The sequence below is a fragment of the Papilio xuthus genome, unplaced genomic scaffold, assembly GCF_000836235.2.
Source record: "Papilio xuthus unplaced genomic scaffold, Pxut_1.1 DF827570.1, whole genome shotgun sequence".
Taxonomy (NCBI): domain Eukaryota; kingdom Metazoa; phylum Arthropoda; class Insecta; order Lepidoptera; family Papilionidae; genus Papilio; species Papilio xuthus.
The window spans coordinates 2,945,000-2,967,275 of record NW_013531079.1 but is presented as its reverse complement, the minus strand read 5'-3'; the positions used below and the strand labels follow the sequence as shown (position 1 = coordinate 2,967,275).

Genomic DNA, 22,276 nt, shown 5'->3' with positions numbered 1-22,276 from the left:
AGTACAACAACAAACCTAGCGGAGGCAGTGACGCAACTAGGCGAGAGCGCGCGGCGTGCCCGCTGCACCATATGGTGCGACCTCACGCTGACCTCATGCTCACACGCCTCACGCACCTCACACGCTGCAGACACCGGTACACAACAAGGTCAGCGTACATTGACACAGAGTATACAGTAGTCTGTTAAAAAGTGAGAAAAGTTCGTATATAAAATTTTTAAGTTAGTAAAAATCACTTTAACTCCGTATATTTCCTTACAGAGTGAGAACCAAAGTCAAAGCACATCTCAGACGCAGTCTCCGAAGCAGCTCGCGACAGATGTCAACTCCAACAAGGCTGCTGACACTAAAGAGGTAAGTGATATTCGTAAGATAAATTTAATGGTCAAGAGTTCAGACCGAATTTTAGACCACTAAAGACCTAGATGGTCTTGGCACAAACTTCGAGCTTACTTGAATTGTAAAAAGGTGTGATTTTTTTTAATTTTGTAATTAAATTCTGTAGATCAATATTAAAAAAAAATGGTTTTAAGGTGTTTTTTGACAATCTTGTAGCATTTTTTTTACTACGTGTTAAAATCTTCAATGTGCGTCCAATAATTTAGAAGTCCTACATTCAATAGATGCGGGTTTCAAAATAAATTTAAACCTCATTTCCACTAGGAGAAACACACAACAAACCAATCGGAACCATCAACTTCCAATCAACCAAAGAGCGAAGCTAAACAAGAAGTCAAACAAACAAACAAACAAGCAGACAAGGAAAAGAATCAACAGCGTCGCAGTCAAAATTACAGACATAAAATGAATCAAGGTAGAAATGATTTCTACCAAAAAAACAGATACGATAATAGATTTGTCCATACTAGACATCCATACCATTATTTAGCTACAGGACCTATTAACTAAAAAAAAACTGCCTATTTTTCGTCAAATATAACTATTATACGAATAAATGGCGAAAAATTTGTATATTAAAAAAAAAAACGGGTAAAAAAAATTGGGCATTAAAATGTTGTTTCTAGAATTGACAAAGAAATTGCAATTATATTGTAGTATTCATTTTATTTGTGCTTGAGTGTAATTGAAGATGTAATTAATTTTTAACTCAAGCATAAATGTTGTGAAACATGTTTGAACGCCAAAATTGACTTTGCTTAAGTAAGCTAACTTGCTACATTTGCCAAAATGTTATGCTCAAAGATACTCAAATAATATATATGAATGATATCTGGTAATATATGTATGAATTAAAAGCAACAAACCAAAATTCTGTTAGAAACATGTTTCTAATGAAACAAATATTTCTTGGAACATGATTTTAATGAGAAAAATTTTTTTTTGGTATCACCAAATTTTTGAAGAATATTTCAAAAAATTCATTTTACGACGAATAAAACTGAATATTATTATTTTTATTTCAGTGTTACCAGATTTCATTCATATATAAAATGCTTGCGCATAATAAAATCTTTTTGTACAAGAAATGCAAAGAATGCATTTACAAGACATCCACGGATTGAAATTATTATAGTTATTCTATTTATATGCAAATCCTGTATTTTGATATGGCAACATTCACACTTCCATATCTGAAAACGTTGTATATTCTATATCAGTGTTGCCATTTTAATAAGGTTTTGCAATGGGGTTGTTGCAATTAATATCCTCGAATAACCATATCAGTGTAATTTTATTATCTAAAAAAAAAAATTCACGTTTTTAATGAAAAAAATGCATTTAGCAATGTTTATTGAACACCTTGTATTTATTTTAATCGAGGTGTATTTATAACTAGGTAAAAAAAAAGTTAAAATTTTTCTAAATGTCTATCTGAATGTAATGTAGATTTTATAAAAGATGCATTAAAATACAGCTTGGCTGAATGTTACGGTTACGTTTTAAATAATGGAATTTCAGTTATTGGCTAGAACTTGCCAAATTGTTTTCGTTGTGAACGAAATGCGTACAACTCTTATTTTAAACAATATGAATGAAATGAATTTTTTATATATATATTATATATATAAAAAAAAGGGAAAACATTATAAACAGATTTATATGTCTAGTCACAAACATTTCGTTCGCAATGATGATGAAATAGATTTTTTTAATCAAATGTGATCTTAAATATGGGTTTTCACTGACGAAATCTACAGAAACGCTGTACTTTAATAGAACAGTATTTTTAACGTCAATGGAAACTAAGGGTAACAATATTTTAATACAAGTTTCGTGCAAAAAGGTTGAATTGATAAAAATAAGATGTTTAAAACTATTAGTATTAAGTACACTATTTATTATTATGACATTTCCTATGGATTTGTATGAAATATGGGGGATTTTTTTAGTAGCTAATTTAAATTATGCTACATTTCAAAACGTATTAACCAATCGCAGTAATTGGTTTTTTTTCTCTTAACAGCCAGTTCCTTGATAGTTTTATTTTAATTAATCTTGTCTGTGTAGTCTTGTTAAAATCATTTAAATTTTTTACCTTTGCCAAAAAAAATAATACATATTTTTTGTATAGCTCGCAGTTGAAACCCACTTAATATAAACATCTAAAATTCCAAAAACCCGGTCTAAAATAGATTCCTAATGACAAAATAAGCTTTCATATGTTGAATTTTTCTCAAAATTTTACACGAATTACATAAGTCTTATATTAATTATATATATAATTCATGCATATTAACCCCACATGGAAACTTTTCCGCGGCGTTGACGCGTTGTCAACGCGTTAACGACGTTATCACCAAATAAGAACAAAATGTTCGTAATGAGAGTTGATCTTTATTAGTGATGATTACATTTGTAATTTTGTCATACACTTTAATTTTAACAGTGCGTTTCCACTGCCGATTTATACAAAAACATCTTGTCATCACTTTCTCATAAACGTGATAACAGTAATGTTTTTATACAAGTTTCGGCAATTAGAATTCATGCGTTTCCGTACACTGCACAAGTCATCGCAAATGACAGGATTAAATGTTGGTTTCTGAGACGTAAATCTCTGTACAAAACAGAGTTAATAATATGTTTTAAAAGGGAATTTTGATCTCAGAAACCTATGTTTAATCAACATTTTAAATGATCTTCCATATTAAGTTCTCTTAGGTTTAAGTAATTTCTCGATTATCCAACACTATTGACAAGGCCTTTCTTTCAATGAATTTATTAAGGCCATTATATCTTTATGCATGCATTTAAAAAAAAAACCTATGCAATGTTGTGTACAAAATTATATTTAAAAAAAAAAATAAGTTGTTGTTTTGCAATAGTTGATTTTTCTTATAGATTTTAGTTTGACCTTTTATTAAGTTTATTCTCTCTTCGACTTATCCTTTTTTTTGATACGCATTTTCATTGGAGAAAATGACGTTTGTTGTTTTGTTGTTTTTTTTTTTAATTTTGGGGTTGTATATGGGATATATATATGTATTAACTTGTATGTCATATTTTTATATATGCGACACATAGAAATTTATATATTTAGTTGAATGTCTGTGTAATGTGCTTAGAAAATTCAAAAATGAACTAAACGGGCCTAATACTTAAGTTCCCGGTGTATTATAAAGGAAAATAATATTTAATAATACATATAATTAATTTTTTACATCGAAATTATGACTTAAATTAAACCTTTCATATTAAAATCGATAAATGTATGGAACATCACTAAACAAAAACAATTCGATTAAAAAATGGGAACTTTGAAGTTTGTCAAAATTTAATCCTTCCTACAACTTTTTGATAAAACAGGGGAGGGGATAATAAAAGTGAATTCATCTGAGAGCCTAGGACGAAAATGTGCGAGGTAGTATTCATAGTCATTGACAAAATTTGTATTCGATATGTAGTTGTTACGAGAATGGATATCGTAAATATTCATAATAGACCCTTAGGTGACAGGCTTGTTTAAGTTATAATTTCGATGTAAACTTGCTTCAAGTTATAGTAACTTAATTAAGTTACCGCATTCATTAAGCATACTTATCCCACTGACTAAAACCAACCCCCATAATATAAATGCTTCCATTAAAAAAATGAAAATGGTTTTCAGTACAATCAATTCGCACTTAGTTTTAAATATTAGGGTAGTTGATTTTTTTAATTCTTCAATGTTTGGTAGCACAATATATTTAGTTTGTTACCGTGGGTCTCTGAGATCAAAATCCTCGTTTAAAACGTATTAAAGACCGGCATGAAAATGTGTTTTGGTCTCTGAAACCTACGATTAGTGTAATTATTTAGTAGTTAGTTAATTGTTTATTGTTTCTCATTTTCATATATAAATGCGGTGTTAAATGTTGCTATATCTTCTATCCTGTGTTGCCATAATTAGGAACTGTTTACCTCATTCGCGAAGGGAACTGAAAATTAAATAAATTTGTTCTAACAACGCGATAACTTAAATCTGTTTAATAAATTTCACGCAATGTTTATATGAAATCGAAAATAAGATAAATAAAATCATCGACTATACTAAAGATTTTAATATAAAATATTCAAATGTTGAAAGTTTATAAACCTCGCATTTAATTCGTAAACCTTACAAAAATAGTTTCTTAAACTAATTTATATTGTTAACTATTTATAATCTATATTTTATACAATTTCACATAATTTTATTTCAAGCTCTACACTATTTCAATTACATGAAAATATGAGGTTCGTTGCTAGTGTAGTGAAAGTTGGTTTATAAACTTAATGCTTGGTTTACGTTATGCCAGTATACTAGGACAGTAGCGCTTAAAATCAGCGCTTGGTACAAAACTGGCATAATATAAACACTAACTGGCGCCAGTGAGCTAGTATGCCAGGCCAGCGGTAATATCCTACTGTATTGGTATATTATAAAAAAGGATGGGAAGTGAAAATTTATTTGACAGAGGGGACGCATGTGAACGGGTAATATCTTTATATGGGTTCTCTCCGTCGATTAAAGATAGGCAACGCATCTGCAATTGCAGATGTATATTGCCAACGGTTGCTTCGCTATTTTGGCGAATTGAAATGGTACGTTTGCTATTTTTTTTGGTTTAAAAACTATTCAATTTTGTATTGGAGTTTACTGTATTGATTTCGGTAGCTGTAATTAATGAAATATGTCTTATGAATTAACCTTTAGTATAGTTGATGATATTTTGTTGTTAAAAAATCAATTATTTAGTTTTTTTTAAAACAGATGAATTATATTTTTTATTGTTAACTCAAAAAGGTGGCTATGAACTGAAAATGCTTGCAATATTCTTTACGATTATATTTAGTTTACGAAGCCACAACTAGCTTCATTTAAATTAGATTTCTTTGCCTTTTATATTACGTAAGGGGTGTTGCTTTAAATCTATAAGGGTGTGAGCTTAGTAGGAAATATTTTTTAATAATGAAAATGTTTAAAAAATGATATTCGAGTATTTAGCCAAATTGTGTTCTTTTATTTATTATAGAAAATATTGACATAAGTTGATGTTATAAACACTTGAACAATTCTAAGGCCTATAACTTTGTTGTTAACCTGAGTAAGGTCAGTCTTTCCATATATTTTTTTTTATTTTGACTAAGGGTAATAAATATGAGGCGACCCTTAAGTCATAATTTCATGTTTTTTTTTTATAAAGATTTTAAAAAGGTTGATGGCTGTGAAAATTGGAGTATACTTAGTGTAAGGGAAAAGCAACGCCCCTGAGACAGATTCCAACAAAACGCCCGAATTTGTGTTAGCTCAAAAAAAAGTTCCTTCCGTCCATACAATATTGGAATTTTCGCATAGAATAAGCCTACCCTTTAGCGCAGCTGTGTCTGAATTTTGTATTTGATGTCAAAGTCGTCAGTTATAGGGCTTTTTTGCTATATATTTTTTTTATTATAAAAGCTCAAACTTCAACCAGTTTACTTACTATATTTTCTTAATAGATTTAATATTTAATAGATGGTAACACTAAATAGTCTTTGACATCAAATGCCAAAGCTTTATCCGCTCAGATATGCTTTTCTGACCGTTTTATATATTATATAATGTTGGAATTTAAAGTTACATAATTTTTCATAAAAAAGAAACGTCTTAAATGTTTGATATTGACCAAGGCTTGTAAAGGCATATCTATGTAAGAGTATTGTGTGATATCCTAATTGTATTGAAAATGTCCTTTAGTCCTTAAATGTTCATTATGCTATACAATTAAACCAAAACTATTGAGTACTTAATTTAAAAGAGCATTAAAAATGAAAGCTTACCATTGACTATATAGAATAAGTGTCATAAACTTCCTAAAAAGTTCAGCAATTCGTCCTTTTTGTATTTTCTAAAATGAAATGCGTACTGTTTGCTTTAAAATATAATTTATTGTGACATCCATTTTAGTAAATAATTCCATAATTTGTCCAAATTTATCTATAGGTGAAAATGTGGTCCAAAAACACCTCCTTGAGGCACTCCACTTTATCTTGGTATAAAAATACATTTTTATATAATTTTTTTTATTATTCTGCAATTCAATTTTATAATATATCTTTGGTAAAATATATATTATAGCAAACAGTCCTTATTTCAGATTTCTATGTTGTTTAAGAACTTGGTACACTGTGTCGAACGCTTATGTAAAATCGACTATAAATTTTTTCTAATGTCTACAAATTTAAATTTCTATCCAATATATTGATGTATCGAGTTCTTTTAGTACATTGCGTGTAAGAAAATTGTGAACGCTAGATAATGTAGGTAGATAAATGCGTAATTTCATATAGCAAATATTTATTTTTTTGTTATCCTATTAGCAAATTTTCTAAAGTTGTTAGTGTTGTAAGCCACGATTTTTCAGGGAGGCTAGGTTTATGCTAGGCTCTGTCCGATTCGCTCCTGAAATCCTGAATGTACAAAATGACTGAAAAGTCAGCCTAGATGTTTTCCGCTAGTGTTTTGCTTATATATGGCGGTTTAACTTTATAAATGGTAATTTTATTTATTTATTAGGTCGTCGTCCCGACGTATCAGTGTTGCCACATTGATGTTTGAATGAATTTTGGTTTTAACTTTTTTCGAAAATATTTCTCTATGGCCTTTGGTTAAAAAAAAATCTCTGGTAAATTTATCTGAATGTGGATCAATCTTAGAGCTTTATCGAATTTGATAATAATTTATGAATGAATATTTATAAAAGAATTAAAAGAAAAAAAATGATGATGAATTGAGTAAAAAAAAAAAGTAGAATATTCATTATTCACGATTTAGATTGTTATTTCAGCAAATATGTGTATTGTAGTTGGTTTTTTATCTATTTTAAACGACGCTAGTTGTGTACAATGATGTCAAGAGTTTGCCATTAGGTCGTTTTAGATGGTTTAGGTGAATTACCGCCCTAAAGCTTTATAGTAACTAATAGTTACATGTTGAACCGTTCGCGGTGAATGTCCTCGTTTAGAACAAAATGTGACTATTTAAGCATAATATGACGTCACAAATCGTTACACGATGTTGGGTAGTCGTTCGAGCCAAAAGATACCGCGTTGAGGCGGCATATCGCATTACATGCACAAATACTCTAATTCTTAATCTTCTATCACTTTGATATTAAGGTATGAGTGAAAGGCTAAAGGGATGTTTTGTTTTTTTTTTTTGTAATATTAGTTGCATTAGAGGAATGCGTGGACAATAAATGTGGTTTGTATTTGATATAATGTTATGTGATACGTACAAGCCAGTCGTAGAGCGACCACCATATTTTATATATCTTACTATCGTTAGTTCGTTAAGTTTAACATTGCTTAAGAGTTTTTTGTAACACTATAGATGGTTTTCTATTGGGTATTTAGTGGATTTGAACCATTTTGAGCGTTCGTTTAGCGTTGCATAGATTAATATTTTTGCTATTCGCCATTTCGCGTACTGTTATGTCCATTTATTGAATTGGCATCATGAATTACGCGAGGACCAAACTGGTTTTCTTTTCCTATTTGTGTTTAAATTATATAAACTAGAAGCTGACAAATATATGGAAAATACAGGATTTATTTTGCCAGTTCCTCTTAAATATAAGTGAGAATTTCTAAAATATTTTTATAGATATAAGTGTGGGGAAGTTAATTTTTTTACATTTGGTAGGTACTGTTTAAGATTGGGCGTCCGATCTGGCAATATTCTATACTCGTTTTGACTAAAAGTTTGGCTAATTGTGAGTCTGAGTGTTGCCAGGGTGGGACTTCGCGGGTCTATGAATAGGGATGTATTAAAGAGTGGTCTTGCAGTTTTTTTTCTACTATCGCAACTCAGTTCGGAATTATTGCGCCGTTCTATTTTAAGCATACTTATAATTAGTTTTTTAATTGTGGTGCTAAACTACGCTCTTGTCGACACCAATAACGTATTTGTAATTAATTTTTAAGTTATAAGTGACATTTAAGTAACAGTGTGTTTATAGTGTTCTGTTGTAACGTAAATGATATCAATAATGGATTTTTTCTGTTTTTTTTTTTGGATTTTTTTCAAATTTTGCTCATAATTTTATCACAAGATTTATATGTTACGCTTATAAGCTTTTGTAAGGGGATCTGTTAATGTTGAGTAAACTAATATTCCATATCACTTTGATGTGATTGCAAATAATAGATAAAAAATGCTTGTTGAATTATATATAAAATAGTCTCTTTGAATGTGTATAAAATGCTACGAAGTGTTCTCTTTGTCTCGATGTTGCAATATTCGTAACCACTGCCATTGTTCAAACGCATAACTTATGTTTTAGTGAATTCTGTTTATTCTTTCCTGTTTTTTAAGAGCTGTTTTTAGCTAAGCTTTGTAGTTTAAAACAGATATTTGTAATTTGAATGTCAAACGTAATTCGCTAGTCCCCTATCTCTCTGTGTAAAGAAAAATATTCGTTGTTTTTTTTTTGTAAATGTAACAAATAGAAATGAAAAAAATGATTGTTGAAAAATATAAAAAAATATACTGTCTGTGGTTAATATCGAATTTTATGAGCTTATTATAAATACTTGGATTCCATGGTATTGGTATTGCGAATTAACATGAACGTTGCTGTATTTGTAGGGAATTTGATATTGCACATTGCTTTTGTCAAAATTAACAAAAAAAAACTGTATTGAAAAAAAATCAAAAATTTATAGAGCTCTTCTGAATTGGGTATAATATAAATCTGTTTTTTTTTCATTTAAATTTTACTTAAAAAAAATCCCCATGGTAATATGATCTCTCTTCCTTTCCACCCTTTTCTTATAAGGAAAGGATGGAAAGGGGAAGTCGATTAGACGTTAGGATGGGACGCATATGAATTGGGAAAATATTCGCCTTTCTGTGCGTCCGCTCTTCCATTAAGCGGTCGCTTCGCTATTTCGGCGAATGCAGGTGGCCGCTTATCACTTTATAGTAAAAAAATACTAAAACCCTTTTTTTTCTATTTTTTTTATTGACTAATGTACAGTGTGATGTGCAATATCGAACAAGTGAAGTACAATCAAAGTAAAAGGATGCTTAAAATAAAATTCGTAAGCTGCCAAGTTAGCTCTCGCATTGGACCAAGGAATGTAATGTAAAAAATATATAAGTATAGCTCATTTCACTTGCTGACGGTACATATAGCATTTTACATAGAAAATAAATATATAACGAAATATTTTGACATGTCTCCCCATTTCTTCTTGGTGTTTGAATGTATACAATCTTGTGATTAAACTTTTAGATGTGGTGGCAACTTTGTTACAGACTGATTTTAGAGCAGATTTATGATAATTGGTTTAATCATTCGATGTTTTGTAGTAATCTGCTCCAGTGCAGTATTATAGGACGGTAGTTATGTGCAAAAATATATAACCTCAAAAAAAATTGTACCAAAATGTGCAATATGGCAACCCCAGCTTAGTCTATAGAAGGGTAGAGGTCGATGGGCACAAGGAAAAGATTTTTAGGATCGGTCTATTTTTTAATTTATTTTTTTTAGTATATCGTTAGTGTTTTGAGGTTATAAATATAAATACACGCTTTTAAGTGCTATAGACCCGCCGTATTACCTAGATGTTTCCATAGTATACGTGTACACCTGTGATAAAATTGAGAATTACGAAACGAATCTCTGATCGGTCGCCATCTTGGATGAGCTGTCACATTTGACAGTTGTCTATGCTTTCGCAGATTGCACATAGTTACCGGTCCCAAGTATGTAGGAATACAATTATCCATTAGGCGTATATCGGTGTTTTTAAACTAGAGTTGATGTGAAAAAAATATATAGTCTACGCCAAAATGTTGTGAAATATGAATGTTTAAATGTTGTACTCCTGTCCGAAACTCTAGGGTATTGTTTATCTCGATATTCAGTAGTTTATGCTAGATGCAGACTTGATTTCTTTTTCTTACTAATGATTTGTTACTGTTTTTGGCACTGTATTAATTACCTTCTGACGAAAAATATATATAATGATGTAAGTGTGCTGTTTTATTTTCTTTATCCAACCTCGATTTTTATTAAAAGCTTTATCTTACAAATATAAATGCGAATGTTTGGATGTTTGTTTCTAAAGGTATCTCCGGAACAACACAACGGATTTGGCATAGATGTAGAACATATTCTGGAAGAACACCTAGACTACTTATTAAGTTTTTTTAATTGCGCGCAGACGTAGTCGCGGGCGACAGCTAATTTACTAAAGTCAACGCCCTCACAAACAATCTCTCTTGGGAGTAGGTTTATTGTATAAATTTGTGAAAAAATTAAAGATTTAAAAAAAGCTAATAATTTTAATAATTTATTTAACAACCTACATACTATATCAATCATTTCTCTTCAAACTTGACAACTTTGCCGAGTTTCCCTTTAGGCACGTCAATAGAAGGCAAAGTCATTGTGACAATGCCCGTAGCAACGGTGACATTGTTCTCTCGTATTGTGAACCGTTGTCCTGGCGTCATAACCATACCTTCTAGAAGAGTCAGGTAGACTTCACCATGGTCACCAGGCATCATCATGTCTACTGTCGGCTCTGGAACATGAAAAAAAAATATTTTGTGCAATTTGGATAAGTGGCAGTAAACAAACCAAAAACCTCATAAATGTTTTCATATTTAAAATAACTAATTCAAGTGCCAAAATAAAAAAAAAACAAATCAAATTTATTAAAAAGTGACACTTGAATTCGCGGAAATAGCGAAGCCACTTCTGCCCACAGACATTTGTTATTGCAGATGCGTTGCCAACCTTTAATTAACGGAAGAGGTGACAGAAAGAGGATATTTCCTCTACCCTGTCGAATTCACTTGTCATAGAAGGACGGCAAGGGAAACATTACTAAAATGAGACCTCCGACACAATAATATGATGACTGATATAAATAAAACATACCCAAATCAATTCTACAAGCAATATTCCAAGTCCCGCTGAACATTTGCTGTGAATACTTTGAGAATATCGGCTTCTTCCTGCCTCCTTCGGCGCGCGTCATAAAATATACTTTTGCTTTATAATGATTGCTCAATTTCATGCTCTTCCCTGCACACAACAACATTCCAGTTTCCACTGACCGCAACTTTAAACCACGAAGCAATACTCCCACATTATCACCCGCTAATGCCTGGAAATAATATTGATACACTAGTGAACACCAGCGACTTTGACCACAGAATTAAAAAAAATAAACAGTATGCCAAAACATTGCCGCACACATTAGCTACCTTCCAGTGAAAGCCTCGTCGAAATCGGCCCAGCCGTTCTGGAGATTACCCGGAACAAACGCTACTTGCAGTCATACAAAAATTAAAAAAAAAATTGTTTTCAAACTATAGGTAAAGCAATTATATGACATACAAAAAATATGAATTTTAATGTGGAGAAGTATAAAACAATTTTTTTATGTACATATTCAGAACATATTCTGGAAGAACATAGGCGACTTATAATGTTTTTTTTATTCCGCGCGGACAGAGTTGTGGGAGACAGCTAGTACTACAAATAAATACCTCTGTAACACTCTTCTTAAATATCTGTATATCGGATAAGGTAGTTTTAATATTAAATCCGAATCCCATTAAATCAGCATCATCATTTTTCTTCATAACACCTTGCTTCAATGTGCCAACAACCACGGTACCTCTGCCAGGCACTGTGAATGCATTATCTATGGGCATTAAAAACGGTGACGTCAAATCTCTTTGGATAGAGGGCACATAGTTGTCTATAGCATCTAATAGTTTCCTTATCGATGGCATTCCTGCAATTATAATAGGTCATTTTAAAAACAAATAAAGATACTACAAATAAATAACTGAATGACACAGAGTCTAAGGTATAGTGAGGTTGATTGGTGGTACTCCATTGCCTTGAAACAATAAAGGTCAATAAATAAGTTATCAATAGCATTCTCCACAATATACAAGAATCTGGTACTATACTGCATAATTTACTAATTAAAATACAAAAGAAAGATGGATGGCTGTTTATTACAAGGTATCTCCGGAATGGCTCAACAAGTCTTGATGAAATTGTACAGATGTAAAACATAGCCTGGAAGAACACCTGTGCTACATAAATTCGCGCGGATGGAGTTGCGGGCGATAGCTAGTAATTCGTGTGTACTAGATCAAAACATTAAAATAAAAAGAAAATATAGTTATAATATGAAAGTGTTGGATAGTTCAAAGATTTTTTTAAACAGGAATACCGCAAAAAATGGTGACTGCACATATGTAAATCCCAACGACCTGTCCGAGAGGCTGGAAATAAATATTTTATTTATTTTAAAATACTTACCATACTCTGAATCATCTTCGTTGAGTGCTTTTAGAGCTGAACCAATTATCATTGGTACAGTGATGCCATCATAACCAAAATCTGTCAACATTTCACGCATCTCTATTTCAACTAATTCTATAAGCTGTAAAAAATATAATAGAAGTATTAAAAACACAGCATTCAAACAGCCGTTTGGAAAACCAGAAAATTATTTAGAGATTCAACTCAGTTTCAATAATGATTATATCATTAGTTAAATTTACTTATAATTTGTATTGTATTCAAGAATAGCGGTCGCCCGCGCGGTATAAAAAAAAAATATAATGCCAATGTGTTCTTCCAGACTGTGTTCTATATGTATGACAAATTTCATCGAGATCAGTTCAGCCGTTCGAAAGATGCATTCAAACAAATATCTATCCATTCATCTAAACATTCATATTTATAATATTAGTAAGATTGATAGTAGAGACATTTTAGCCAATAAATTCCAGCAAACTATCGCCAAGAATAGTCAATTTTAAAACCAATAAGTTCCAATGGCTTAGGAAATATTGTAAATTGAACTTATGGATGGATCAGATGAATATATGGATGTTTGTTAGAAGATATCTACAAAACAGCTGCATGGATATTGCTGAAATTTAGCAAAGTCCGGAAGAAGGCTACTAATTAAGTTTTTTTTTTAATTCCATGCAGATGGAAGTACATGCAACAGCTAGTATGTACCAACCTCATTATCAACAATATCAGCTTTATTTATATAAACAAGTATATATTGAATGCCAACTTGCTTGGCCAGTAACAAATGCTCCCTAGTCTGAGGCATTGGTCCATCATTGGCAGCTACAACTAAAATGGCCGCATCCATCTGCGATGCTCCAGATATCATGTTACGAATATAATCAGCATGGCCAGGACAGTCTGTGTGCGCGTAGTGTCGTGTTTTAGTGCTGTAGCCCACATGAGCAGCATTTATAGTTATTCCTGGAATATGCAAATGAAATATGAAAATGACAGTAAGGTTGTCCAAAACTGTAAATTCTCTCTATCCCTTGCTAGTTAACCATATGATGATGGGGTCTGCTTGCTTTAAAAGTTTCCTACTACTACTACTACTACAAGTAAAACTAATGATATATAGTCAAAAAGGTATTATATTTATATGACAGAAGTAGGCGTATAAGACTATGTTATTTTAGAGAAATTTGGAGTTGTTATATTAAACTAGTTTACATTATTAACCTACCATCGTAACAACAGAGAACTGACCTCTAGCTTTTTCTTCAGGCGCTTTGTCAATTTCGTCGTATGAAACAAATTGTGCTGACCCATCCTTTGATAGTACCTTAGTGATGGCTGCTGTTAGAGTTGTTTTCCCATGATCTACATGACCTATAGTTCCAATATTACAATGTTTCTTTTCTTTCGTTTTAACTTTGGCTTTCGTACAGTATTTCTGAATATTAACATTTGATACACTTAACACTAATTTAGTATTGTTTTGAAAACTGTGATTGATTAATAACTTCTTTGGATAATTACTAAATATTGAAAGAAATAACCTTCCACTCATATTATGAAACAAGAACAAAAAAATATTAATACATCAAATTAATTTTGAGGTTAACTTTGTTTGACAGCTATCAGCTGTTGTAGTGGTTGGGGATGTGAAAAATAAATGATTTAAAAAAAATAGTTTTACTTCGTACGTTTAGTTTGTGATTTATAGGTAGTAAAAATACAATATATTGTACGAAAAACTGCAACGTGAAGTTGCAAATTCATTATTAAGCATTATAACATTTTTTTTTTAACTTTAAAATATTTATTGGCAACTGTGGAAGTTTTGTAACAACGCCATCTATTGGAAAGTTTTGTAAAAGTTGAGATTTTGTTAGAAGATTCTAACAGATGGCGCTATCGTTTATTATAATATTTCAATGAAGATTTTAAGTCCAAATCTTTCTTATTATAAATCCGAATGATCGGATGGATGGATGTTTGTTTGAAGGCAACGGGTCACCGGGCTTTTAATGAAATTTGGCACACATGCAAAAAATAGTCTGAGAGAACACATGGGCTACTAATTATGTTTTTTTAATTCCGCGCGGACAGAGTCGCGGGCGACATCTAGTTCTCCATGAAGTTAAGAGAATTTTCCTTTATACGTCGCCAGACTTTTTAAAAATTTAAACCTGACACCTACTCTAGCAACCGGTAGTGAAAAATGTACCAAATAAATTAGATTTCTGGGACAATATTGAAGGTTGGACAACGTTCTGTCTATCTTTTAGATAATAATCTTTATTACTATGACATATATACAATTTAATTAAATTTGAAGTCATTATACATAATACACATATCAACAGCCTTAAAAAATACATTAATAATACAAAGAGTGGATAAATAAAAACAATACAGACATGAAACATACCAAACTTCAGACAGAAAATTTCTTTACATATGTAAATAACATTGTTTACAATAGGCAAGTGAAGGCAAACATTTTAATGTTTTCATGCATACAAAATAAGCATAACCTTTATGTTGTTCTATAGAAGAAATTGTTTTTTAAAAATAAATCAGTGGTTTTTAGTAACCCATCAAATCTTACTAATCTTATCATAAATGCAAATTTTAAGATGGATGGATGTTTATTTGAAGGTATCTCCGGAATGGCTGAATGGATTTCGATGAAATTTCGCATAGATGTACAGCATAGTTTGGAAGAACACATAGGCTAATAAGTTTTTTTTAAATTATTTATAGACTGAGATGTGGGCTAGTGATTAATAATAATAGTACATTATCTGGCCCAGTGACAGTGGTATTGTGGTTAGTCCTGTCAGAAAACAAGAGAAATTACATAACGGCTAAATTATTTAAACTTTTGTTCATCGGGCCAGATAAATGTATGTAATTTGTTTAATTTTATCCACAAATTCTATACCTACAAATCATGAGTCTATTCTAAATTAAGACTTTCATCTTATAGATTTTATATACAGTCAACCTGGATAAGCGAGAACCTCTATAAGCGAGAATCATCTGGTCTAGATAGACCTCCATAAGTGAGAAACCTCGGTTGGAAACATGGCCAACACCAGCCTAAGATCTAGCCTAAGTCTAGAAGAAAGGAGCTACAATTAAGATCCCCGTATTAATCTGGAAGAACACATAGGCTACTAAGTTTTTTTAATTCAATGCGGACGAAGTCGCGGGCAAAAGCTAGTATTGTATATATCCTAGCTAACTAGCGATGTCCATGGTTAGAAACCTTTATAAGCAAGATTATCATGTCTTAAACTCTCACTTATCCAGTTTCCACTGTATGTATTTAATATTTTGACTAACACATTTACCTTGGGTTTCTAAAACCAAAATCTCCGTTTGAATATATTACGTCTGGTTTGTCAGACAGAGGACGATATATTTCATACGAAGATTTTGGTCTCATAAATCAATTGGTTAATCATAAATATCAGATTATTATTTCTATTAATGTGTGTGAATTTTATTGACATTTCTCTATTTTATCAAAGACAATGAAATGGATGACAATATGACAATTAGGTGAAGTTCCCATCTATTGTGTAACATACAAAAATGCAAATAGACATATACATTAAAGTTATAGTTAAATATATTAGGTAAATACTTAAATTAATTATTTAACTGTATTAGGTGTAAGGCATAGACAATTTTATTCATTGCAAGTTATAGTGTGACCAGAAACCAGGAACTAGATCTGATCAGAGGACATCTTAATCGCATTTTATATTGCAACACTGTAAGTCTAAGTAGCAGGGGTTGAGCACTTGACTTGCAATCTGCAGGTCCTGGGTTCGAATCCCGCCATGTACCAATTTGTTTTTTCGATTTACATATGTACATTTATCCAACGTTATTACGGTGAAGGAATACATCGTGTGAAGCACATATATGTGAAGATAATAACTTGGCCAGCATCGTTGACTATGGCCTAATCACCCCTAAATTAGGGTATGCTTCGAGCCCCTCATGTTCATATAGTGAACTGATGAAGTCTAAGTGTTTATGATTTTATAGATGTTTCAAAATATTTCGGTATTAATTTAAAATGTTAATGAACTAAAAAATTACTCACCAATACATACTTTTGACAATTCAACAAGAAAATGTCAATGTCATGGCGATTTTTTTTTATTAAATTGGTATTGCCAAAAAAAGTTCACAATGTTCCTGGTCAGGCTATTTACAGTTAGAAGCATCTAAAGGTATATACGATTTTAACCACTGTTTTTTAATCACTTTTTTTTAACACCTTTTATAACACTGTTTTTTTAACACTTTATCACTGGAATAGCGTCTGGAAGGAGCAACACTTTTTTATATGTCTGTTGACCCTCTGATAGTATAAAGTTGACTTTCATTGTTTCAACACTCTATAATGTAATGTGAACTCAACATTGGATTTCCAGATGAAGTGGCGCACTGTCCTGAGGTCCATATTTGGATCGAGAACCTGAAAACATAAGACAATAAAAATATATCTTACTGAATTATGAATTTGGATGAATGGATGTTAGAAGATATCTCCAGAACAACTAAACAGTTCTGAATGAAATTTGGCATACATATAGAACATACTCTGTAAGAACACATACACTACTAGGTTTTTTTTTAATTCCGCATGAACGCAGTCACGGGCGACAGCTAGTATTATAAATATGGATAGATGAATGGATAGATGTTTGGTATAATTTATCTCCAGAACAGCTGAACGGATCTAAATGAAATTTGTCATAGACATAGAATATAGTCTGGAAGAACACATAGGCTACTAAGTTTTTTTTTCTTTTGATTAGTTTGATTCTATTGAATTACTTTAAAACTACTGAACAGATTTAAAAAATTCCTTCACTGTTGAGAACCTACAGTCCCTGGGTGTCACAATGACTACTAATACCATTTTCTTACCTGATCACAGCACAGCAATTCAACTCGCTCTTCAGGTGGATCATTACCACTGTCCTCATTAGTTGGTTTGCTGCCACTGGCACCATTCACATCACCACCACCCACTATCTTCTCCACCACATGTTCTGCCACTTTCCGGCATTGGATGAAGTCATTTGCTACCAAACGATCCTGTCAGAAAATAATAAGATATTTAATTCATTTAAAGACATTACAACACTTATAACATAATTAAGAAGACAAAAGAAATTTCAATGTAGAACAGAATCTTAATCTTAGGTCTCGCTACACAGTTGGATTAAGGGCCCGATACAAAAGGCAGTTATCTTAGAAACCGCGCGCATCGTTAGAAGGTTCCTGTCTCTGCAGCCCTGACCACTGGTTGTTTGAGTCATGGGATTCTGCAGTCGGTGGTGTTCTGTTTTTAATGTAATATGTTTTGTTTATTTTTTTTTGGATATGAAATGTACTATATTAAAAATATGATAAATAAATGTATATGGTTATAAACGCCGAAGTTTACATGGATGGATGTTTGTTAGAAGGTATCTTTCGAATGGCTGCATGAATCTCACTAAAATTTGGTATAGATATAGAACATAGTCTGGAAGAAAATTGGCTACTAATTAAGTTTTTTTAATTCCTCATGTACAGAGTAGCGGGCAAAACTAGTCTTACTCTTACTGTTACTATAAATTTGAATGTTTAGATGTATGGATGGGTGGATGTTTGTTAGAAAGTATCTCTATGACGGCTTTACGGATCTTGATAAAATGTTGTATATACAACATAGTATGGAAGAACAAATAGGCTACTAATTTATGATTTTTTTAAATTTTGCACGAACGGAGTCGCGGGCCACTGCTAGTATGCGCAAATTTGCAAAATTACACTCTGTCGTGGAATGTGCATAAAAATTATCCTTGGAATTACGATGCGATTAGTTATGTTAGCATTTCAGTGGCTTCTATTAGATAAATAAATTATAGTATTACTAGCTGCCGCCCGCGACTCCATCCACGCGGAATGTAAAAAAAAACTCAATTAGTAGTCTATGTGTTCTGCCAGAGTATGTTCTACATTAATGCCAAATTTCAGCGAGATCCATCAGCCGTTCTGAACCTTCAAACAAAAATCCATCCATCTAAACATTGTCATTCATAATATTAGCATAGTATAGGCAAATATCGGTGGCAGCTTGCCATCTTATAGTATGAACAATAATTAAATATCACTAATAGTATTTTGTGGTATCCTTCATGGCAAAAAACACTAACTGTGGGTTTCTAAGACCAGAATCCCCGTTAAAAACATATGATCCCAATTATCTTTGGCAAAACAGATATATCAATATATTTCAAACGGGGATTCTGATCTAAGAAACCCACTGTAAGTCATACCTTTTTCTGTCTATCTTGTTTGCTCTGACAACTGGAATGTGACAACAGATAAAATGGCAATTTGTTAAGCTTAGGAGCGGCCATTTCTACGGCAACATCCACAACCCAAGATGGTACGGTTTCCATTAACAAATTGCCTTCTGTTTCCCCGCCTGCATCACCAACCTGAAATAATATTCATATCATTGAGATGCAACTTTTTCATCACATGGGTTAATATAATAAGTTCGAATTTTTTAAACAATACAGTCAGACTTGGATAAGCGAGAGCTCAAGGGACTGTGAAAATTTTCTCACTTATAGAGGTTTCTCACTAACCCAAGTTTCTCGCTTCTGGAGGTTGTCCATCGGGACCAGACTCTTGCTTATCTCGGTTTGACTATTTTATATAGTATTCTCCAAATTGTATTTATAAAACGCTATGTAGAGTCAACATTAAATAAAGTTTAGTTGCATTATTAATTTAATAAAACATAATTAAATAAAAGCTGAAATATTTCCAGAATTTACAAAGTAGAAATTAGACTTTGTAAAATCTGCATCTAAAATCTGGGTTTCTAATAATATATTTCAAATGCTACTTATAACAACTTAAGTAAATCAATTTAAGATTTTTAACCTACTAAATTGACTTTTAATTATAAATTTACAACATAAGAAATTATAAAATATATAACAGACTAGGTATGTTTCAGACCACACAACATGTATAAATGGACACTAAGTAAAATCATACATAAAATAAAATATTATTTACCTGTAATCTATACAGTGTTCGGCCACCAACTTCACTGAATATTAATGGTGTATGCAATGGAACACCAAAGAAATTATTACCAACAACCTTTTGACCACCCTCATTGGCCCTGTTCGGATGATTCCAATGTTCCAACAATGCTTGCAACAATAATGCACCAAAGTTAACCTTTTGATCATTCTCTGTTGTTAATCCAGCCTCTTTCGCACTAACCCAAGCACTCAAGCAGTCCGTCTCATCTTGTCCTAGGTGTATTGTTAACATACCTGTCTTCAAATCAACATTGAACCAATTAGGAACATACACCATTTTGAAACGTTTTTTAACCTCTTCATCGTAATCTATTTCACCTAAATCTTCGAGTTTGCTAGCTTTTAAGACATCATAGAGCATAACATGATTGGCAGTGTCTTTAGTTAAAATATGTCTTTTATCATTTAATACTGTGTAGTGTTTTATGGCCCGGCCACCAGGTATATGATATATAGGTTGAGTTTGATACACATTATTTGTATTGTAACTATTCTGGTTATACATATCGGATAAAGAGTTATGTGGTGGTAGTTTCCAACATCTTATATCAGAATCTGATGTAGACACCCAAACACCTAGCTGGTCAGCGGTGAAACACATTTTTAGTATAGGCGCAGTCTCTTCACATACAATCATAAAGTTGTCAGGATTTTTTAATTCTGTTATTATAACTAATCTATCACGTCCACCGGAAATAATATGTGAAAATGTTTCCGTAGCTAGTAGAGCCCATACAGCTTCAGAGTGGACTCTTATAGTGGACACACACCTTTGCTGAGATAAAGACCACAGCTTTATTGTGCCATCCGAACTACCAGAGACACATTGCAATCCATCACGACTCACAACTAAAGCTTTTACATTATCAGCATGACCTTTTAACTTCATTAATCTAGAACAATTTCTAGGATCCCACACTCTTAATACTTTCTCAGTTGATCCACTCACAAGTATTGTTCCTGGTGGGTTCATAGCAAGGCTATATATGGACTCTTTGTTACCAACGAGACTAGATGTAGTTACTGTATTATTGCTGGCAGTTAGTGCCGTTAAAGTATTTACGTCCCAGAGAAAAATAGCTCGGTCGAGACCAGCACTCGCTACCTGTTCTTTATCCTTTGCATACGCTAGTGTACGTACATAATCCTTATGAGTACGTAATGTCGACATACAGAAACCTTTCGGTGCATTCCACACTTTGACAGTCGTATCTGACGAAGCGCTTATAAGATTTTTACCGCCGCAACAAAGCACTATATCGTTCACCCAATCTGTGTGATGCTCCATACTTTGGATATATCTATCTTGGGTGCCTGTACCTGTATGCCAGACGCGTATAATACCATCCCGACCGGCTGAGTACAATCTGCCCTGAATCGGGTCCAATTGAAGCGAGCTAACACCATTTTTATGCCGCCTCTCCTCTTCGTCCCTAATCACAAACGACACTTGTGTCTTCTTACGCATTATGGAGCTCATTTTCCGACATCTTAAATTATAATTATAATTTTATTAGCGCACAACTAAGGCGGAGGCGGAGTAAGTTCAGGGAAAGCCTCTTTGTTGTTTCACAGTTTTGAGTTTGACGTTTGTGATTTTGATTTCCTACGTTCTTTATGATAACATTTAACGAGTATAGAGCACTTGGATTGGACGATTCAAAGTTTTGACAGAGTTTCGACCAATTACAGCTTTCCTTTCAGTTTTAAAATGGCAAAAAGTACAAAACCTAAACTAAAAGGTTGAAAACAATTTAGACCTTTTTTACCATGTTTTTTAATTTAACAAGTAAACTTTATAACATTATTAATTTATAATGTATGATTTATTTTAAAACCTCGCGTTAGAATCAAGAATATATAATATTCGCGATATTTTACATGACAGTGACACCTGCCAAATCAATTGCTGGTAAATATTTTGTGGTCACTAAAATATATATTATACAAATCGAAGACTTTGCTCCTGTTCTCATTTTAATATTATTCGTAGTCTAAACTCTCGCTCCCGGTTACTATTCCAGAGACTGTCACAAGAAAACTAAAAGAATCTCATAACGCAAATGTAACTTCATATTTATTATTTATTAATTATTGTTTAATATAAAGTGAAACTGTATAGACTACTGTATAATCTGTATAGACTTATGATTTCATTACAATGCAGAATTTTTAAAATGATAATCATAAATCGTTTCGTTATCCCTCTTGATATCCATTTAATGACTTAGCGTATCTAAATAAAAATATCTATCATATTAATAAAATCGGAGTGTCTCTATGTAATGTCAAAAACAAATCATATTTCGTACACACGACGTATTTGCGTTGCTGATAACGAAAAACCAAATATTGTTAAATTTTTGTTTGTCTGTCTAT

The 22,276-nt window shown here is 32.1% G+C and overlaps 3 protein-coding genes across 4 annotated transcripts in view; 1 reads left to right on the top strand and 2 right to left on the bottom strand.

Annotated features, from left to right (window-relative positions):
- LOC106118503 (uncharacterized protein C17orf104) overlaps positions 1-977 on the top strand; it is a 10,299-nt gene extending 9,322 nt beyond the window's left edge. The window contains exons 11-12 of the mRNA XM_013313162.1: positions 262-354; positions 664-977. Coding sequence (XP_013168616.1) covers positions 262-354; positions 664-909 — 339 coding nt within the window. The 3' untranslated portion in view covers positions 910-977. The remainder of the gene's footprint in view (positions 1-261; positions 355-663) is intronic.
- Positions 978-10,751: 9,774 nt separating this feature from the next.
- On the bottom strand, positions 10,752-14,376 carry LOC106118536 (elongation factor Tu). Of its 2 annotated transcripts, none has more exons than XM_013313199.1 (6): positions 14,016-14,376; positions 13,477-13,730; positions 12,762-12,885; positions 11,972-12,222; positions 11,358-11,586; positions 10,752-10,998 (listed from the first exon to the last, which is right to left on the bottom strand). In XM_013313199.1, exons 1-6 carry the CDS (start codon positions 14,317-14,319, stop codon positions 10,793-10,795), a joined length of 1,368 nt encoding a protein of 455 aa, XP_013168653.1. In that variant the 5' UTR covers positions 14,320-14,376; the 3' UTR covers positions 10,752-10,792. The 2 variants fall into 2 exon arrangements, with proteins under 2 accessions (XP_013168653.1, XP_013168654.1); XM_013313200.1 differs by having other exon boundaries at positions 11,972-12,129.
- Positions 14,377-15,497: 1,121 nt separating this feature from the next.
- Positions 15,498-21,497, bottom strand: LOC106118679 (WD repeat-containing protein 48 homolog). The gene is made up of 4 exons (XM_013313393.1): positions 19,866-21,497; positions 19,109-19,273; positions 17,709-17,879; positions 15,498-17,253 (listed from the first exon to the last, which is right to left on the bottom strand). The coding sequence occupies exons 1-4, from the start codon at positions 21,375-21,377 to the stop codon at positions 17,158-17,160; spliced, it is 1,944 nt and encodes a 647-aa protein (XP_013168847.1). The 5' UTR covers positions 21,378-21,497; the 3' UTR covers positions 15,498-17,157.
- Positions 21,498-22,276: the final 779 nt, after the last annotated feature.

Bases quoted from the DNA above. Each gene is read 5' to 3' on its own strand.
- LOC106118536 (XM_013313199.1), bottom strand. From the start codon at position 14,319: ATGAGTGGAAGGTTATTTCTTTCAATATTTAGTAATTATCCAAAGAAG. The intron at 12,886-13,476 runs GTTGGTACATAC...TATTTTTTACAG, and splicing joins CTGATATTGTTGATAATGAG to CTTATAGAATTAGTTGAAAT. The intron at 11,587-11,971 runs GTATTTATTTGT...TATTATTTCCAG, and splicing joins TTAAGAAGAGTGTTACAGAG to GCATTAGCGGGTGATAATGT.
- LOC106118679 (XM_013313393.1), bottom strand. From the start codon at position 21,377: ATGAGCTCCATAATGCGTAAGAAGACACAAGTGTCGTTTGTGATTAGG. The intron at 17,880-19,108 runs GTATGACTTACA...ATTTTCTGACAG, and splicing joins AACAAGATAGACAGAAAAAG to GATCGTTTGGTAGCAAATGA. The intron at 17,254-17,708 runs GTAAGAAAATGG...TTATGTTTTCAG, and splicing joins AATTGCTGTGCTGTGATCAG to GTTCTCGATCCAAATATGGA.